The sequence below is a fragment of the Elaeis guineensis genome, chromosome 4 (assembly GCF_000442705.2).
Source record: "Elaeis guineensis isolate ETL-2024a chromosome 4, EG11, whole genome shotgun sequence".
NCBI classification, from domain to species: domain Eukaryota; kingdom Viridiplantae; phylum Streptophyta; class Magnoliopsida; order Arecales; family Arecaceae; genus Elaeis; species Elaeis guineensis.
The window spans coordinates 30,133,531-30,151,094 of NC_025996.2; the positions used below are offsets into that span (position 1 = coordinate 30,133,531).

Consider the following 17,564-nt stretch of genomic DNA (forward strand, 5'->3'; position numbering starts at 1 on the left):
TGCTTGGCTTCAGAGGTACACTAAAAGCAAATGGTAAGAGCCTCAAGAAAGCGAGTTTTTCTAAGTGTTATATGATATGGAGTAATGTATGAGTTTAAGCTTTAGTGCATGGAAGGGTAATAAAGATAAATCGGTGGCTAAAAACAGCAACCAATAGACCAAGTGTCAGAGAGAGGAATAATCAGCCATATTGTCACGGGGTGAGTGGCCAAATCCTTCGCAACACCACGTCATGCCCATGCCGGCACCCCCTGCGACATGCCTGCGGATAAGTCCGTGACAATATGACATGAAAAGAAAATAATTAAACTCTAGTAAAAATGATCAATAAAAATGATCAGGAGCAAATGATCAAATGCTCCAATTTGAGATACAAATTTAAGGACCATTCACTAATTCGAAAGTATAAATGATTAATGATTCTAATTTATCTTAATTTTTTCGATCTATATTTGGAAATCTATTTTTTTCAATAAAAATAGAAGAAAAAATTTTAAATTATATTTATTTTAAGCTGCAATCAATCGAAGAGAATAATCTTAATTAGATTCGGCAACCATACTTGATATGGCAAATGTTAATCAAGGACAAAACGTAACGACATAGCTAGCACCAGCACAGGTGAAAGTGCTAGTGGCATCATCATAGGCATAACTATAAGCCAAAGGACATGCACCCTTGAACACCTTGGAGTAGTTGGTGGGCTTGCATGTGTTAGGACCCCCATACGTCCCAGTACAGCAATACCTTGGATCTCCAAACGCCTCACAAGCGCTCTTACAAGCCACCACCCCAGTGCCATCTCCCTCAGCCACCCTCAATTCCTCCGGACAAACCTCATTCACGTCGGTCGGGCAGCTCGTGACTTTGCAATCTCCTTTTCCTCCCATCGGAGCCATCGACGCCGGCACGTTGAAGCCATCGACGAGGCTAATGTCGTAGAAGTCTTTGCCGCCATTGGTGCCTAGAGTGATTTCGATGAGGGTGGCGGGGGGAGTGGCGCCCGAGCCATCACATGAGACCTTTCCGGTGGAGCAGTCGGCGGTGGTGCAGGAGTATTTGCCGGTGACGGGATTGGTGGAGCAGTTGGTCCGGGCCCAGAAGCGGCCCGACCATGCGGGGGGAGCGGCAAGGGATGTGGACTGGCCCGGCTGAAGCTCGAATCCTGTTTGGGCCAGTGAAGGGCTGCCGGCGCCGGAAAGGGTGCCGACCCACACTGGGTAGGTGCAGTTGTTCAAGAATTGGAAGGAGGAAGAACATGCCCCTGTAAAGATGCAAAAGAGAAGAATAATACCATTAGGGTGTAAAGGAATGTGTTTTATTTATTTATTTATTTTTTATAGTTCCAGGTGGTCTGGTTCGGGCCAGTGACATTCGAGTTTTAATGTTACAAAATGAGCAAATGGTGCCATTGAAAATGAAAACGTGAAGAGGACAACCGATAAGGGAGATTCATGTGTAAAAATAGGATATTCAGAGGTAAAAATTGATGATTTCACATGAATCCCAACGATTTCTGTATCATGGAAAACATGATCCTATAAACACATATTATGTACCTACTAGTAAGGATTAATAACTAAATAGACATCCAGATCAAGACGAACTGACCAGGTTTAATATTTTGAAAAAAAAAATTTCTATAATTCATAATATCATCATCCCCATCAGAAGTGTTATTGACGGTTATAATGATTGCGATAATCAATGTTTATGTAAAATCATTTTAAACTAAATTATTTAGATTTAAATATCAACAGTTATAATAGTTGCTGTTTGCCTTCAATTATAATGTGATATGGCAGTCAATAACTAAAAAATAATGCTGTTATCTGTCCACACAATTTCTGGTGGAATATTTTTTGCTTCTTAAATATTAATTATATTAATGAACAAGGACTCTCTATGAATAAAACTGGTGAGTGATGTGGAATATTTCCCATGACCCTCCTTTCAATTGCAAACACAACAATCGCAGCATGTTGTTAGTCCTTGTGGGTCGTCATTGCCCCAAATCTACTCCTACTCCTCGTATTCATTTGCCCGTAGCGAGTTTCATAACCATAGATTTTGTTTTTACGAGCCTAATTAGTGGTTACATGTCTTTTGCTCCACTTTTGTCCCTGTGTATTGTTTACATAAAATGGACCCGATGATCTTTGGCTGGCAACACGTAATAAGTTGCCAAGTAACACGCTCTTGGCGTATGAGGATTTACAGTTTTCTTCAATGCTTTCGTTCTTCCAAGAAGATTATTTTGGTGCCCGTGAGAAATATCTTCCATGTGCCAGTATTTTCCTTCATATTGGAGTTTGTCTGGTAAATTAATTTACCATCCCTGCCGCCGGTGACCAAACGAATTCACCAAGAAACTCCTATGGCTCTTTCTGACGTCCATGGAAATTAAGTCCTCTTTTTTTCTCCTTAAATAATCACACGAATCTCTAACATCTATTCTATGGAATGCAGAGCAAAAACATGGCACAACAAGTATAACTACAGTAATCAAGCTGCCAATATATGGCCCAGAAAATGCAAAAAGATTTCATGCATCAGTGTTGCATTATCTCACATTAACCATGTATTTGGTTTTAGTAATGGTTCTAAAAGAGAAATCTCTTGTAAGCTAAAAGCTAAACATGTACGATATGATTCAAATAGCAGCAGGGATGAGATACGAAGCAGAGGCCACTGACCTGTAATAAGTAGCCAAAAGATAAGGCCTATGAATCCTCTTGCTTCTTCCATAGCCTTAGGGAAGAAGGTGACCCTTTGATAGGACAATATGACCTTCCAGGGGTTTTAACTGTGCCCAGTGAAGGACATTGAAATCAAGTATTTTATCAAGCAATTTGCCGTATAATGCGCGCTGATGTGAATCTTCCAGGAACGTCCTTCTCAACAGTATATATGGATCAACCACCTCCAATCATATCATTTTGTTTATAAATATGTGCTTCGTTGGTTTCTCCTAATCCAAATCCTTTAATCAGATAAAGGCATTAGAATAACAGAACACTCCACAACAAAGCTCTGTACACGAACCGAAGTAGTGAATGTTGTTATCTTAGGAAGTCGACAACCATTGATTCCCTCACCTACTCAAAACTACAAGAAACTATAAAATTCCTTGCATAAGAACTGCCAGCTGATCTAAAAACTATTATTACTGAAAACTAAGATATTTAAAAATGAGATGAATAGATGATGAAGCAAGATGGGAAGTTCTAAGATTGTGGAAATAATATTTTATGGCCAAATTTGTTTCTTGTTGCTATAGACCTCAACTAATATGCCTCGAATTCGGTAACATTTTGGGAAATTTTATTCAGACTTCTGCCACAAATTCATTATGTCATCAATAGGTAGATATAATTATTGAAATAGGAAATCCTGAACGAAGAGATACAAATCCCTATACATGGTTTATCACAATTAAACAATCACAACCAATAACAAAGTCTATGCCTCATTGACGTTAACTTTGATTGATTAGGTAGATGATCATCGAAGAACCCACAAAATGCAAAGTTTATATCTGCCTTCAGATGAAATAAAAATAGGTTGTTAACAGAATAATGCAGTCCACAGCACGTATGTTCATCATTTTTGTCCTGCTTGTCTAGTTTTCCAGTCATGTCAAGTATATTCATCTCCACATTCCCAATCTAGTGGCATGGAAAATGATACGGTGCTTTCTGGTGATCAGACCATTAGAATATCTCTATAATTGTCAGACATTTGAGTCATTCTTGTAGATTGTCAGACATGGGATCCCTCACATAACAATCACAAAGAATGTAGAATAAATACCAACAATCGTCAACCTTAAGTCACACATCTTATGTCAAAAGTTCCTCTGATAAAAGATCAATTTTTCAAACTTCAACAGACATCAGTACCTCCACGGGTAGAACCTGAATGAATGGGCCACTGACCACCTTGGAATTTTCCCTGATTGAATCAACACTTCCCAGATCCTCTTATGATCACGTCATCGTGCAGCAGAATTGCAGCAATCACCATAGACAATCCATTAATCAACCATTCAAATTTCATAAATACTGCTTGACACATAACATCCTTCTTAGGACCGGCTGCTGAGTATCTAATTCAATCCAGCGTGCCTTGAGCTGTCACAAAAGCTACACATATATCAACCGATTCATGATTGTCTCTATGTAGCCAGAAACTTTTCTACCTATGATGCTGGACCATCTATGGAAATCTCTACAAAATCTCACTTGTCCACCTGCCCCAGGTTCAGGTAAACAAGGTTTGTCTTGCTCTAATTTTGTGTCTTTGGATTTGATCCTAGCAATTTGTATTCATGATTAAGTGAAACATTCATTCGGTGGATCTAAGACACAATGGGTTACTGAAAAAAAAAGTAACTAAGATCTGATCATTATAGTAGATGTGCTATGATTCTTGAAACAAAAAGCTAGATGATCCAGAGCAATTTTTATTTTTCTCCCCTCTGACTTCCATTTTATCTTCTCTTCCTTCTCTATGTAGAAAAACCTAAATGTTCTCAACGATCATTTTTAGTGTCGGACAACATGTCACAGAGCTTAAGCACTAGGTTCTTCCATTCACACTTCTGAGTTACATGCAGGTGGGCCTTACTTTCAAGAAAATCTATCACAGAGTTGAGCATTTACTGCTTGAAGATGGCCATTTGTCATCATGAATCACCATCTATTTTCAGAAAGGAACATACCAATTTCCTAAGCTGACATCAACCATTCTAGCCACTAGTATCTTGGCCATGAACATGTCCATAGCATCAACGTTGTAGATTTCTGGTCTCAGATAAAGCTTCTCATTGCTACACAAGCCTCCAGAAAATCTGGAGCCAGATCACCTCCTGAGTGCCAATTCCAAGTTGAAAGAGCATAATCCCGCCCTACAGTTTGAACATAAGGTCTGCCCTCCCATTTGATCTAAAATCAAGCTCAAAGGCACTAACGGTTTTCAGCAGAAAATGAAACCTAGCCAGAAGGGTGCTCTTTGGAATCCACTGAAATTATTGGAGGGGGGGAAGATGTGACTTTGCAATTAAAACAACGTTATGTCCTTTCTTTTCAGGTCAGCCATTAAGTGTTATAACCAAATTGATCAAGATGCAAATATGGATCTTTCATGTCAGTTAAGACAAGGATCCTAAACATAAAGTAACAACATCAAGCTAGATATGGGTGAGAAATTAGAAACCCTTCTTTTTATTTTGAAAAACAGACTTTCTACATCCTAGTCCCAATTCGTTAATGAAAAAGGTACTGCTCATTGTAAAGTAATGTACAGATAGACATCATGCTATGGGAAGTGGAAAAAGCCTAGGCATGACAATATAATCTAAATCATTATGCCCTTCACTTCAATCATAGAAATGGAAGTTACTCGTTAAGCCAAGGGCAAACTGACTGGCATATCTGGAGAGTCTGCACTTTGCAGTGAACTTGGGTGCTCTCATAAAATGTCAGAAAATCAGAAAGTTAAAAAAAAAAGTTCATATCCTATCAAATATAAAATTAAACGAAAGAAAGCAGAAAATCCATTCACAACTAGGCAGTAGATAAATATAGATGTTAATACGACTCATTAACCATTTGCAAAGGAGTTTGGCATTTTGGATTGTTTGTATACTATTATAAATAAGAAGGCCCTTGTTTTGTTGCCATTAGCAACATGATGTTCCCCCAGAGATATTCTTAATCAGTAACTAATGCTTTCACATGTTTTAATTGCGTCCTTCCTCCTCGTATTCTCTGAAGTATATTTCCTGGCTAAAGAGGGAAAAATATATTTGAGAATGAAACTCATACAGTAGAATAGCAGTGACTTCCCAGTATCTGAACTTTAAGTTCTGTATGGGTAATACAATGCAGTGGTAAGAAGCATAAGTAAACATTGACCAAGTGCATAGATTATTTTGGATCTACTTTGGAGAAGAATGAGCAGATGTTGAAGATGTATGCACCATGTCGTGAATATTAGAGCAGAATGCAAAGCATTAAATGAAGAAGTATTAAAAGAATATGTGAAAGTATGAAAAAGCACAGTACTGAAGTAGGCATGTACCCATGTGCCAAATCTAGAACAGGTAATGACTCCACATGATCAGAAAGTAGGAGTTACACTAACAGTCAGAAAACCAATAAAGTACATGTCAAGAAGATATGATCTTATGAAATGAACAGAAAAAGGAAAAGAAGAACTTTCATTTTTGGGAAGTCTAGAAATGGAAGGGGATAACTGAATTAACTTGAATAAAATTGTAAGATGACTGAAGGTTCTACACTTGACAAGTAACAAAAGTAGCTGTTTTATAAAGCTGATACCTAGCATACCAGCGAAGCTTCTTTGCTCTATATGAGTGCAATTGTGACCCATCAAACAAATGAATGCTATCTAACATGTAGCAACAAGACAGATGCAATGTGATAGCTTGACTAGAACTCAGAGAAACAAAAAAACAGTACCTAAAATAGGCATTTTACATAAATGACAATGATGGAATCTAAATGCTGCTCTTGTAGCTTATCACTAAAACAATTAACATGCAGATAACATGATCGAGCAGGTTACAGATAGTGGCCCATATGACCGAGATCAGATGCTCTGCAGCGACTAGGAGATTCAGCATGTGAGAAAAATTTGGAATGCTGCTCAGTTATCCCTTAAAAACAGACATCATACAAAAACAGTTTTTGTTTTGAGTATTCATAAGCCTTAATGGTTTGTTCGCGTTTTTCTTTTCAGAGATATTGGGGGATAATTAACAAAGAAGCTACAGCAGCTTGTGAGTATTCTCAACGATTACACTGGAAGGCTGGATTTTCTATGCTGGTGTTGGCTCCAAATAGAGAAATGAGGCAACTGGATTGCAAATTATAAACCTGCTAGTTTACTTAATGGGCAATTTCACGGAAGCAATTGGGGAGAATTTAGCACTGACCGTCCCTAGAGTTTTTGATAATGTTGTAATATGCAGGAATTTGATTTGAATCAAAAAAATACAGAATTAAGAGATTACATTTGAATTTGGATTTTGGATGAAAAAGATATATGGTGCAATAAAGCTCCACTTGTCTCCACTTTAATATTTTGGCCCTTGAAATAATTATCCCAAAAGCTCACTCATCTATCTTGGAGTAGAACAAGCATGAGGAAGAAGACTACTTCACTAGCATCCCTCTTTCTAAAGATGGTCACATTCGAAAAGTGGTGACTAGTCCTAATGGGCAAAGTTGAAAAGAAATTTATCAGGTGGAAATTAATTTACACAACTCAGTATTGCTTACAATTGGTGGTTATAATATACCTTCTTTTGCTTGTCTAAATGGGTTGTAGAAAGAATTTGTAACATCAGAAGGGAGCTTCCCCAGATGGCCATTAATGCCTCTCGGAAAGGATATAGTCTAGTAAGTCGGAAGAGAATCAATGAGAATAAGGACTAAGGTCACCAATATGTCCCTAAAACATAATCAGTCAGTATTAGGCAAATGTTGGTGCATGCATCATGATAAATTTGAAATAAAATTTCTTTTTATCTGGAATAGGGTGTCTAAGGCTACAAATTTGCATAGCTGTTACAACAGATAGTCGGCAACCAGAATACATGTGATTTTATATAAACAGGTGGTTAGGGAAGTCATTTTATCTGCACAATTTACATATTTCTTAAGAAAGCTTGGTACAAAGATGCAACCAGTTGTCATAGATGGATGAAGAGAAGAAGAGAAGATGAGGACACCTAAACTTTGAAGACAACTGAATAAAAACCTGATGTCAGACAACTATGTCTAAAACAGTATGTAGAACTGCAATCTTTTCCAAGCAAAAGTTAAAGCATCGGAGAAAGTAACTTTGTAGTCTTTCATGGATAAAAGTGGTGTTATTTGCACACCTGGTAAACAGCTTTTGGATTGTACTTTCATATGAATTGTACAAATGACAAAAGATCGTTACCGTAGATAATCTAATACACAGGAAGTAGCAAATCACACAAGAGTACGTTCTTCAACATAAAGAACCAGAACAAGAAGACCCATATTCACTCTTCTCAAAAAAGCAACAAACCCATTCACCAAAATTTTTGACATAAAAGGCAGATCAAGAAGTATGAAATTACAGTGGATAAAGTTGAGGAGAATTGAATAGACAAGTAAAAAGGAATGCCCTGAAATATAATGGATAGAGATTTTTTTTTCTTTTTCTTTTTTGTTTTGTTTTTTTTTTTTTTTTTTTGTACAAGAGGAATGTGTGATATACTGATATTTGAGCACAAGGAAAAACCACATACTCATTCCTTAGAAGTATGCATTGCGAGTTATAAATAACATTAACTTCTTTTTTCTTTCATTTTAGTGTCAACATATTATTGCTGATGGGCAGGTTCTGCCACAGAAATAAAATTATGCCAGAGGCCACACTGCATCTTGTACTAAAGAGCAGATCTAAAGACATACTGTTGACAATGAAGATGCTAGGATCAAGAGCTAAATTAGGGAGCAGCATCTTATTCTAAAACAATGGTATATGGTTGCTAATGACTAATTGAGCAGGTTCTAAGCAAGATCTGGGAAAAATGCTGGAGGCCTTCTTGCACCTTCTGCTAATGGATGTGAAACCAGCAGCTATTGAGACAAAAAAATTTCTGGGTTTGACGCAGGAAGTGACTATTGCTTTTTGCATTGCCTTTTGGTGTTCAGATCATTGTGAATTTCAGTAAATCATTCTTTTTTTCCTTCCGAATTGGGTTCTTTGTAATGTCTTTTCCATAAAGGGGTTTTAGGTGTGGCATTGGATCAGCTTAAGGGAAAAGCTGCACTAGCTTCTGCACTGGCATGAGATTCAATTGCGAAGGCTAGCTGGAGCCTATACACCTTCATTGTACACATCTTCTGTTTCAAAACAGAGCACTAACAAGAAATAATAAAATCAGTTCATATGTTCAGGATGCAGAGACAAATAGTCATAACCCCTAAATTGATTACACAGGCAAAGTTTGTAGAAATAAGAAATGAGGGCATAGGATATTGAATCTCAGGGAAACAGACCATCTTCATTGAAGAAATGGTGGTGGGGATTATGGAACAGATGCAAAGGCATATGGACTGAGTTGATCAAAAGAACTGTAATGAGAGATCTGCTTCTGAAAAACTCTTTTCCCAATAGAAGAAAAGTCTTGAAAACAGGATATATTTTCAAAAAAGGCACTTTGAAGAAACTAAGCAATGATACATGCACTAAATTCTGCATCAACCGAATGCTTATGAGATGCCATTCTGCATGTTTGTATATTAATGCATTTAAATTAGACAGGGGCTGGCCTGCTACAATTACATGTGTATTTGACTCATAAATACCAGATTTAGGCCTCAAAAACAATGGGTATTAACAGAGCCGTAACAGCATTTCTGGAGTGAGAGGAATACAGCTTTTTGAATTTGCATCACTTATGAATTTCATAACTTCAGTCTCCTTAATACAAGATGGCACTTACAAGATCACCACTAACAATGACCCTGTTTTCGCAAAACAATAGTATAAATGGTCAAATGCATTTAAGGAAACATTCCTCATATGGCTGAAAATTAAGAAAAAAATCTCATCAATGATCAAATAGATCTTTGTACCGCTTCTTTGGAAATATCACAGCCTCACTGGAAGTGAACCTTGATGATCAAAGGTAAAACAGGCCATCCATTATTCCACTAAGCAATGCCAAGGATGGACAAGTCCCAGAAAGATCAGCCTGGACCTTTGCACAATGGCTCTTTATTAGTCCACAAGGTCATAAAGGAAAGCAAACACATTTCTTTTAAAGAAAACTTCAATATTCCAAGTTTAGATAAAACAGATTTTGCAAAAATTGCAACAACAAGTGTGGCACCAAAAAAAAAAAGAAAGTAGGCAGGTTGTTCTCGTCATTCAGAAGGGCCAGAGTTTAAGGTTTTAAGTTCTGAGCAAATTCAAATTGCTCCAATCTAAACTAACCTGTTTCAGCCAAAGCTAACCTGATACAGACCGTAGTTCTGGCATTCCACTTTATTTTGATTTAGTCAAGTTCTGTATACATATAAAAGATGTAAGCTAATGACTTCCCATGTGGAGTTGGCCTTCATTTTTCTTTTGTAAGAGACTGACGAAATTGCCCATGGAGAAATAGTTGACCGATCAAGTCCTAAATAACCATAAGCAGATGTGAGTGGGGAGTGGATCTGGATGTGGGTACAGAGCAGTGAGCCTCTTTGAAAAATTTGAATAAAGAAATGTTCAGAAAGTAGATGTCGCGATGGGTTTCAGGCTAGATTCCGAAGTGGATGCACCATCCTAAATGGAAATTTCTTTCTACTAAGATCGAGTCTTTTAGAATATTTATCACAATATCAAACATGGATTTTATGAGTTTAGAAAAGATTTAGATTAATTTGGGTGTGAGCCTCCAAGAACTATAAGAAAACAAGTAAATAATTCCTCAATCATTTAGCCACATCAGTGGTTAAATCTCCAGAATTGCTTAAATCTCAAGAAATCTTCAAACTTGAGAAACAATTCTGTTTGAGAGAACTGTTAAAATACTATAGTTTATACATTGCTATTTTCAAAAAAACTGAGAATTGTGGATATCATAAACTTCACATTTACACATTTATGATTTTGTCAAATGCCATGAGATATCTAATTATGGGGCAAGTATTTATAAATATCAAGAAAGTTACATTTCGAATTTTCCATATGCAAAAAGGATAATGGTTATTGTTTTAATTTCAACATGACTGCATATGTTTGGCACATCAACCAGTTAGTTCTACTAATGATGCAATAAATTATCTAGTGTTGGTTCGTAAATAATTCTCCAATATCACACAAGCAGTTTTGCACAGCAATCATTGACAATACATCTAAGCTGCTAAAACGATTGGACACACCAGAGTTTTGGGCATTGGAATCAGAACAAAACCAAATAGAGATATAGACAAAGTTTGTCAAGTTGATTTCAGAAGCATTGAAAGAGATTTTAGTACAAACATGTAAGACTATGGCTGGAAACTGATTCAAGACTTGCAACAAGCTAGATGACTTGTCTTGATTTAAAGAAATGACAAAACTAAAGACAGCTAACAAAATATTTTCTAGTCATAACAGCCTGACCTCACATATCAGTAACCTTTTAGATAATGTTCTCAGCTTCTATCATGGTCGGACAAAAATTTATATCAGCATTTGCAGTAGAATATCAACTCACTTATCTATAGTTGCAAAAACTAGATAATGGATTGGGAATAGATTTTGCTTCCAAGAGCAGAGAATAAGCTCTGTGCCAGAAAATGACAGGAAATGAATGGGCCAAATGAACATTTGGATATAAAATCAGTTTTGGTGAACCATGTTAAATGATAAACAAAAATTGCCTTTTAAGAAGATCTATATAACCCATAAAAGAATAGGTCAAAGCTAAACAAAACGACAAATACAACTTACTTTAAAGCAATCGAAACAATATTGATAAGCATTCAGAAGCTCCAAGACCTCCAACGTACAAGAGCAAGTGAATAAAAAAAGAACTCTGGAAGACTGGAACTGTTGTGAAATCCAAAAAAGAAGTTCTTGCAACTTATCCATTCAGACCTCGATTGTGGAAACAGAAAAGTGGATAAGATATTCACTACAACCACATATGAAGGAAGACTACAAAAATATCTATCTTGGATTACAAATATGCTATCAAGTAACCGACTTAAAACATTTGTTACAACATAATTAGAGCACAAATTCCATCACAATCAAGTAGAAGATTAGCCCAACACTTCAACAGCTGCAACACCAAGAAAGGAAATAGAGAGGCCATTCAATAACTAGTAATAAAAATGCTGCTATTCTAAACAATCTCACTAGAGTTCCTAGGCAACAGATACATAGCGATTCTAGTACTCGAGACACATGCCACACTCTAATACAGCAAGAATGAATTCCCCAAGGATGCTGAAGAGCTAGTGATAATTTAGAATTTGAAGCAATTATTGGTAGAAGCTCTCCTAATTATAGCTTACCATCCAATTCCATCGCAAGATCAGGAAGAAGCGGGACAAGTATTCACGCCATCCTTGCAATCCCTGGTGAGATCATTGAAGGTCTCAAGCTGCTTCTTTCCCCTTAACAACACTTCGGTGTCAACCTCCACCCTCATGTAGCCATCAAACTCCACTGGAGACCCATTGTTCAACTCTTTAGTCTCTGAGTACCATTCACTGTTCTCATTCCACAAGTCCTTGAAATCATCAAGGAAGCGAGTGGTGTACTTATCCTTTAAGGGATCAAAGAATGAGGTATCCGGCTCATTGGTCGCAATATACAGGGTCCTGCCATCCTCAATCTTATCCCGGAGGGTTGCAAGCAGTGCATCCGGAGAAGTGTCTCTATCAAGATTTGGCCAGAGTTGAGTGTTCTTCGCTTTCTCTCCTCTCACAATGTGAACTGAATCGAAGTCCCAATTCATCTTTGAGGCAATGGCTGACACAATCTCCATCAGCCGGCGGGACTTCCAGATGAGGTGCCACGGCCGCTGGATCACCGACTCGGTCTCGCCCTCACATACCCTGTACCAGTAGTTGTCCGGCTCGACATCCCCAAACTTCCTCATAATAAGGGTGTCCTTAACGTCGGCAAGCTTCATCGGCGTGACCTTGAAATCATTCACAAAGCTGAGGGTCAGCCCATTCTTCTTCTCCCATTTCCACCAGTCAGTCCAGAACTGGCGCTGGTCGATGACTGAGGCCGAGTCCCGGAGGTGCTCGAAGTCAAAGTAGAACCGGAAGTCCTTCCCCTCGGCGTCCTGCCCGGTCCTGGTGTACAGAGAGGAGAGGCAAATGGTGAGGTCCATGACAAGGGTCCGATTTAGGTACTGGGCCTCGCCGAGAGCACAGAGGAAGCTCCAGAGGTAGTGATTCATACTCTTGCACCGGTCGCCGCCGCCAGAGTAGATGAGATACCGGCCGCTGCTGAACTTCGTCTCGGACTCCACCACCGGGAGGGCGTCGTTCACCGCCTCCCCCACCACAGGCACCACCTCCGCCGGAGCCACCACTACTTTCTCCGCCTTCTTCGGCGCGAAGTCCCCCGAGGGTGAGGCGCCGCCCTTGGAGCGGCGCTTCTTGCGGGCATTGACGCCGGAGTGGAACTCGCCGATCTTGGCGACGGAGACGGAGCAGTTGGCCGGATTGCGGCCGAGGTCGAAGCGGCGGTAGTCCTTGTAGAAGGTGGCGCGCTTGGCGTCCCTGGGACGGAACCGCCAAGCCATGTCACAGGCTGCGACGGCGGCGGCGCCATCGCCGGAGGGTGCGGCGGGTGCGGCGACGGGCTTGCCGAAGCGGTAGAAGTGGATGTCGGGGAAAGACTCGATGGCGAAGCGCATCATGAGGTGGAAGATCTCCGGGTCAGAGCAGTCGATGGGGGCGGTGGAGTCGCAGTCAGAGGCGACGGAGCTGGTGGCGGTGGTGGAGTCAGTGGCGGTGGCGGTGGCGGTGGAGTCGGTGGCGGTAACGGTGGCGATATTAGTAGTATTAGGGACGTCGGATAGGTGGATGAAGGCGGAGTCGGGTTCTTGTTGTAAGACAGAGGAGTCGGAGGAGGAGGAGGAGACGTTGAGGAAGTCTTCGCCGGTGCGGAGAACGGAGTCGTCGGAGCTGAAGGTAGCATTGGAGGTGGAGGTGAGGAAGGAGGTGAGATGGGATGAGGATGGGTGGAGGAGTGGGTCGTCAGGCTGGTAAGTGGCAGCGATGAGGGTGAACACCAAAACACCCAGGACGAAGACGGCGAAGCAAAGGTTGCCACCGGCCCGGAGGGCGCCCCGGCCGACCTGCTCCGCCCTCAAGTTTAACGTCCGGCCCAGCATCTCGCTACCACTCTATCGATGGGAGGAGACCAGGGTGGAGACGGAAAGCGATGGAGTATTGGAGTGTGGAGGGGGTTTTAGTGTGTTAGATCTGGATCTGGAGGGGAGGGGAGGACAGGGGAGGAAATGTCACGTGACTCGCTGACACGGTGATTTTTATTATACGTATACATGGTCTGGGGTACATCGGATGCTGGTTGATTTATTCATGCGAGTTGCTGTCAATTGAGACCACCTGCTTTTCAGGACACGAGAGAGAGCAAAAAGAGATCGCCCTCCCGCGCCCTCGCGATTTCGGCATCAAGAGACAGAGGAGGAGGGGTTGAGGGGGTGTGGAGTTCGCTTCTTGGGTGAGCGTTTACCGCGTAGAGGCAGCTGTCTCCAAGTTTGGACCACGTTTGAGTGGAGAACATCTAGCAAGCAATTCTGCCGTCACTGCACGATGCCGGCTTAGGAAAGTAAAAAATTAGAGAAATACTACGTACTCCAATGTGTTGCTAGCTGTTCATTAACTAATCCACAATTTAGATCAAGAGATGGATCCCAGTTTACTAACCGTTGTTTTGCACACGATGCCGGCTTAGGAAAGTAAAAAATTAGAGAAATACTACGTACTCCGATGTGTTGCTAGCTGTTCATTAACTAATCCACGGTTTAGATCAAGAGATGGATCCCGGTTTACTAACCGGTTTTTCGCACAAAACCCGGTCAAAAGCTACGGTTTTTTTTTTTTTTTTTGTTACGGAAAAGCTATGGTTTTCAATAAATATGAGAAAAAATATGTCCTGTGGTAGAACTCTCCATCATGTGACCGAGAGTGCAAAAAAAAAAAAAAAAAAAAAAAAAAAAAAACTCTTCTCCACCACCGTGTACCACAGCTACACCACCATGCTAGTGCCGTGTTCCGTCTTTCTCTCTTGGCAACATCAAAGGGGAGTCGTTGGATTAGATTATCAAGATGGGTTCATCGAGATGTTAGGTCCGATGGGGGCGATGTGGGGGTGGAAGAGGTCAAGGAGGGGCTTCTCGTACACCTCTACGAGACGACGGACTGGATAAAGCTCGTGGTCCGTCTCCTTGGGGTGAGTTGCAGCCTGCAGGAGGCGTCGGAGCTGTTGTTAGTGGCGATGAAGCAATGGAATATGAGGACGAGGAAAGAGTGGTCTATGACTTGTTAGGGATTAAGAACATCGTTGCCGCTCAAGATTCTCGGGTCTGTACAAAAAAAGAGAGATAGAGAGCTAGTCCCAGCGTTTCTTTACTCTGTTATCAGTCTGGACTTGAGTTGGGACTCGAGAGTTAATACGTGTGTTTTGAGACTAATGAGAAGAATTTCTAGATAGGGATGTGCAAAAAAATCCAATCTGACATGCTAGTTCGAACTGGCCCATGGATATATACAATTGGTTGGCCCAAGTGAGGACTTCATGATAGATTTTGGATGATCGATTATGCCATGTTGATTGTGGTCAGTTCCAAGATATATGGAGTAGATTTAGAATTGGTACGGAATGATATGAGAATCGGAATGGCCATTGTTGCTATAGATTCTCAGTTTGAGTCAGATTGGTTGGAGCTAGATGGCGATTAACAGGATGATGATGATTGGATCTACAAAATAATTTTTAGATTGGAGTTGACTCTGATGAGAATCCTCTGACGTTCAAATCAAAAACTTGTAGAATGGATGAAAAGGAGCGTATGAAAAAGAGATTGTGTCACTTGGAGGTTTTTTGATTATCTCCATTTATAAGTTGAGATGAGAGCCATAGAAGGAAAGAGTTGGAGGCCATTCCAACTTTTTCGGATGCGTCTTTCCGAGATTCTCAATTTGATTTTTCAATATTGAACAGTTGTAGTTATCTTATCCGATCCGTGACCAGCTGCTCCCAGCAGCCACATGGTTTGAAGAGATACATGAGATCTCTTGATCAACCCTTCCAAATATAGTGATCAACGCAGAAGTCGGAAAGAGTGTGGATCGATGACTTGACATGTATGGAACATTGAAGATAGGGATCGACAATTGATGCATGGTTCACCGGTGGAAGCATGGATCGGTGGCCGATGCATAGAGGCTATTGATGATAATGTCGGCTATTGGTGTACAGATTAGCAGATGACCCAAGGGTCGGCCGGGACCAAAGTTTGTCGGTATCTTCGATTCAGACATCAAAAATTTTCTACCCATAACCACCATATTTTCTAGTACATTTGGTTTGTGATCAAAATTTGTGAGAATTGATCCCTTTGGATCTAAGTCAATGTAAATTAAAGTCGGCAAGCCTTGCAACTTCACCTGAAGTTTTTCAAAAAAAAGGGAAGAGAGTAGGACTTCGAGTGAAACAGGGGAACCAAGTCCCCTGTTAATCTATGGCCATGGGAGGGAGACAAGGCCGCAAGAGCGACCTACTAAGAATTATGCGTTGGTAGGAGAGTTTGGATCGACTACACTGTCAAGATTCGACCTTATCCAAGAATAATTGAACTTATCATTTTCTAATTCTCTTCTTTTAAAAATCTCTCCTCTCTTGATTGATTCCACCATCTAGACCTCTCCACCTCCCTCTTCCCTCTTCCTCATCCCCGGCAGCACCATGCTGCCTTCCGAGCATCATCACCTCCCAAAAGAATCCGATTCTTCCTTCTTAAACCCATCTTGCTCTGTTTTGAGAAGACTTCGGGTGTGAGATCTGTCAAAATCTATCCCACTGCCTGCAACCATCACCGCCACCACCATCTCTGGGAAGCCCCCTCCCTCTCTTTCCTTTCCGACCCTAGATACCATCACCATGGCATAAGGGGCAGTGCCCCTTTTCTTCTTTTTCTCCCGACTATCCTATCACCACCAGTTAGACCACTGCCTCGAGTCATCGCTGTGCCACCACCGCTGTCTCTTTGGCTGTCTTACCATCGACCCCCACCCTCCTGTCATCCCTTAGGAAACCCCAAGAGACCTTGGGTTCGGTTAAAAAAGAAAGAGAGAGAGAGAAATGGAGAAAGAAAAATAAGAAAGAAAGAGGAAGAGAGAGAGAGAAAGAAAAAGATAGAGGGACTCCAATTTTTAGTGAACCAACTTGTTGATTAGATCCAATCCAATTGAGTTTAGGTCAAATCGAACCATATGGATCTGATTTGTGAATTGATCCAATCCTGACCTAGATTGGGGCCAAACTAAGTTTTTCTCTCTTTTCACTTAATGTTTCTTCCTTGTGGATCTGAACTTAGTCTCATAAATTATATAAAACCATCTTTCTTGTCTATTAAGAATAATAGATTCCATCTTGGTACGCATCTATTTCTACATTGAACCTACTATAGTCAACATACAGTGCAGGGACCCATATAGATAGAGATCGAGTTTATGTGCAGCCAAACTACAGCAGTCTTACTGTGAACAGCCAAGACACCTTAAGTCTAAGGACTAGTCTCACTACTGTAGCATCGAATAAGTCATTGATGAGTGGGTAGCCATCCAAATAACTTCTCGTAATGATCATGCTCGGTATTTTTATTTTCCAACAAATACTTGCACTCTCACTCCAGTATCCCCATACTGTAGACTTGAGACTCATCCACCCTAAGAAGAAGTGATTTATGTATCGATCGAATCAATCACTATCCTCGTGATTATCCTTTAATCAGAAGTATTGAAGAATTA

General features: G+C 40.4%; 2 protein-coding genes across 3 annotated transcripts; both read right to left on the reverse strand.

Annotated features, from left to right (window-relative positions):
* Positions 1-526: 526 nt before the first annotated feature.
* On the reverse strand, positions 527-12,202 carry LOC105043181 (thaumatin-like protein 1b). 2 transcript variants are annotated; one of them, XM_073256135.1, is made up of 2 exons: positions 12,063-12,202; positions 527-1,264 (listed from the first exon to the last, which is right to left on the reverse strand). In XM_073256135.1, exons 1-2 carry the CDS (start codon positions 12,073-12,075, stop codon positions 582-584), a joined length of 696 nt encoding a protein of 231 aa, XP_073112236.1. In that variant the 5' UTR covers positions 12,076-12,202; the 3' UTR covers positions 527-581. The 2 variants fall into 2 exon arrangements, with proteins under 2 accessions (XP_073112236.1, XP_019705533.1); XM_019849974.3 differs by lacking the exon at positions 12,063-12,202 and adding an exon at positions 2,697-5,779.
* On the reverse strand, positions 11,742-14,193 carry LOC105043176 (uncharacterized). Its single transcript, XM_010920624.4, has 2 exons — positions 12,063-14,193; positions 11,742-11,827 (listed from the first exon to the last, which is right to left on the reverse strand). The coding sequence occupies exon 1, from the start codon at positions 13,901-13,903 to the stop codon at positions 12,083-12,085; it is 1,821 nt and encodes a 606-aa protein (XP_010918926.1). The 5' UTR covers positions 13,904-14,193; the 3' UTR covers positions 11,742-11,827; positions 12,063-12,082.
* Between the last annotated feature and the right edge of the window lie 3,371 nt (positions 14,194-17,564).

Bases quoted from the DNA above. Each gene is read 5' to 3' on its own strand.
- LOC105043181 (XM_019849974.3), bottom strand. From the start codon at position 2,748: ATGGAAGAAGCAAGAGGATTCATAGGCCTTATCTTTTGGCTACTTATT. The intron at 1,265-2,696 runs GTCAGTGGCCTC...GCATCTTTACAG, and splicing joins CTTTTGGCTACTTATTACAG to GGGCATGTTCTTCCTCCTTC.
- LOC105043176 (XM_010920624.4), bottom strand. From the start codon at position 13,903: ATGCTGGGCCGGACGTTAAACTTGAGGGCGGAGCAGGTCGGCCGGGGC.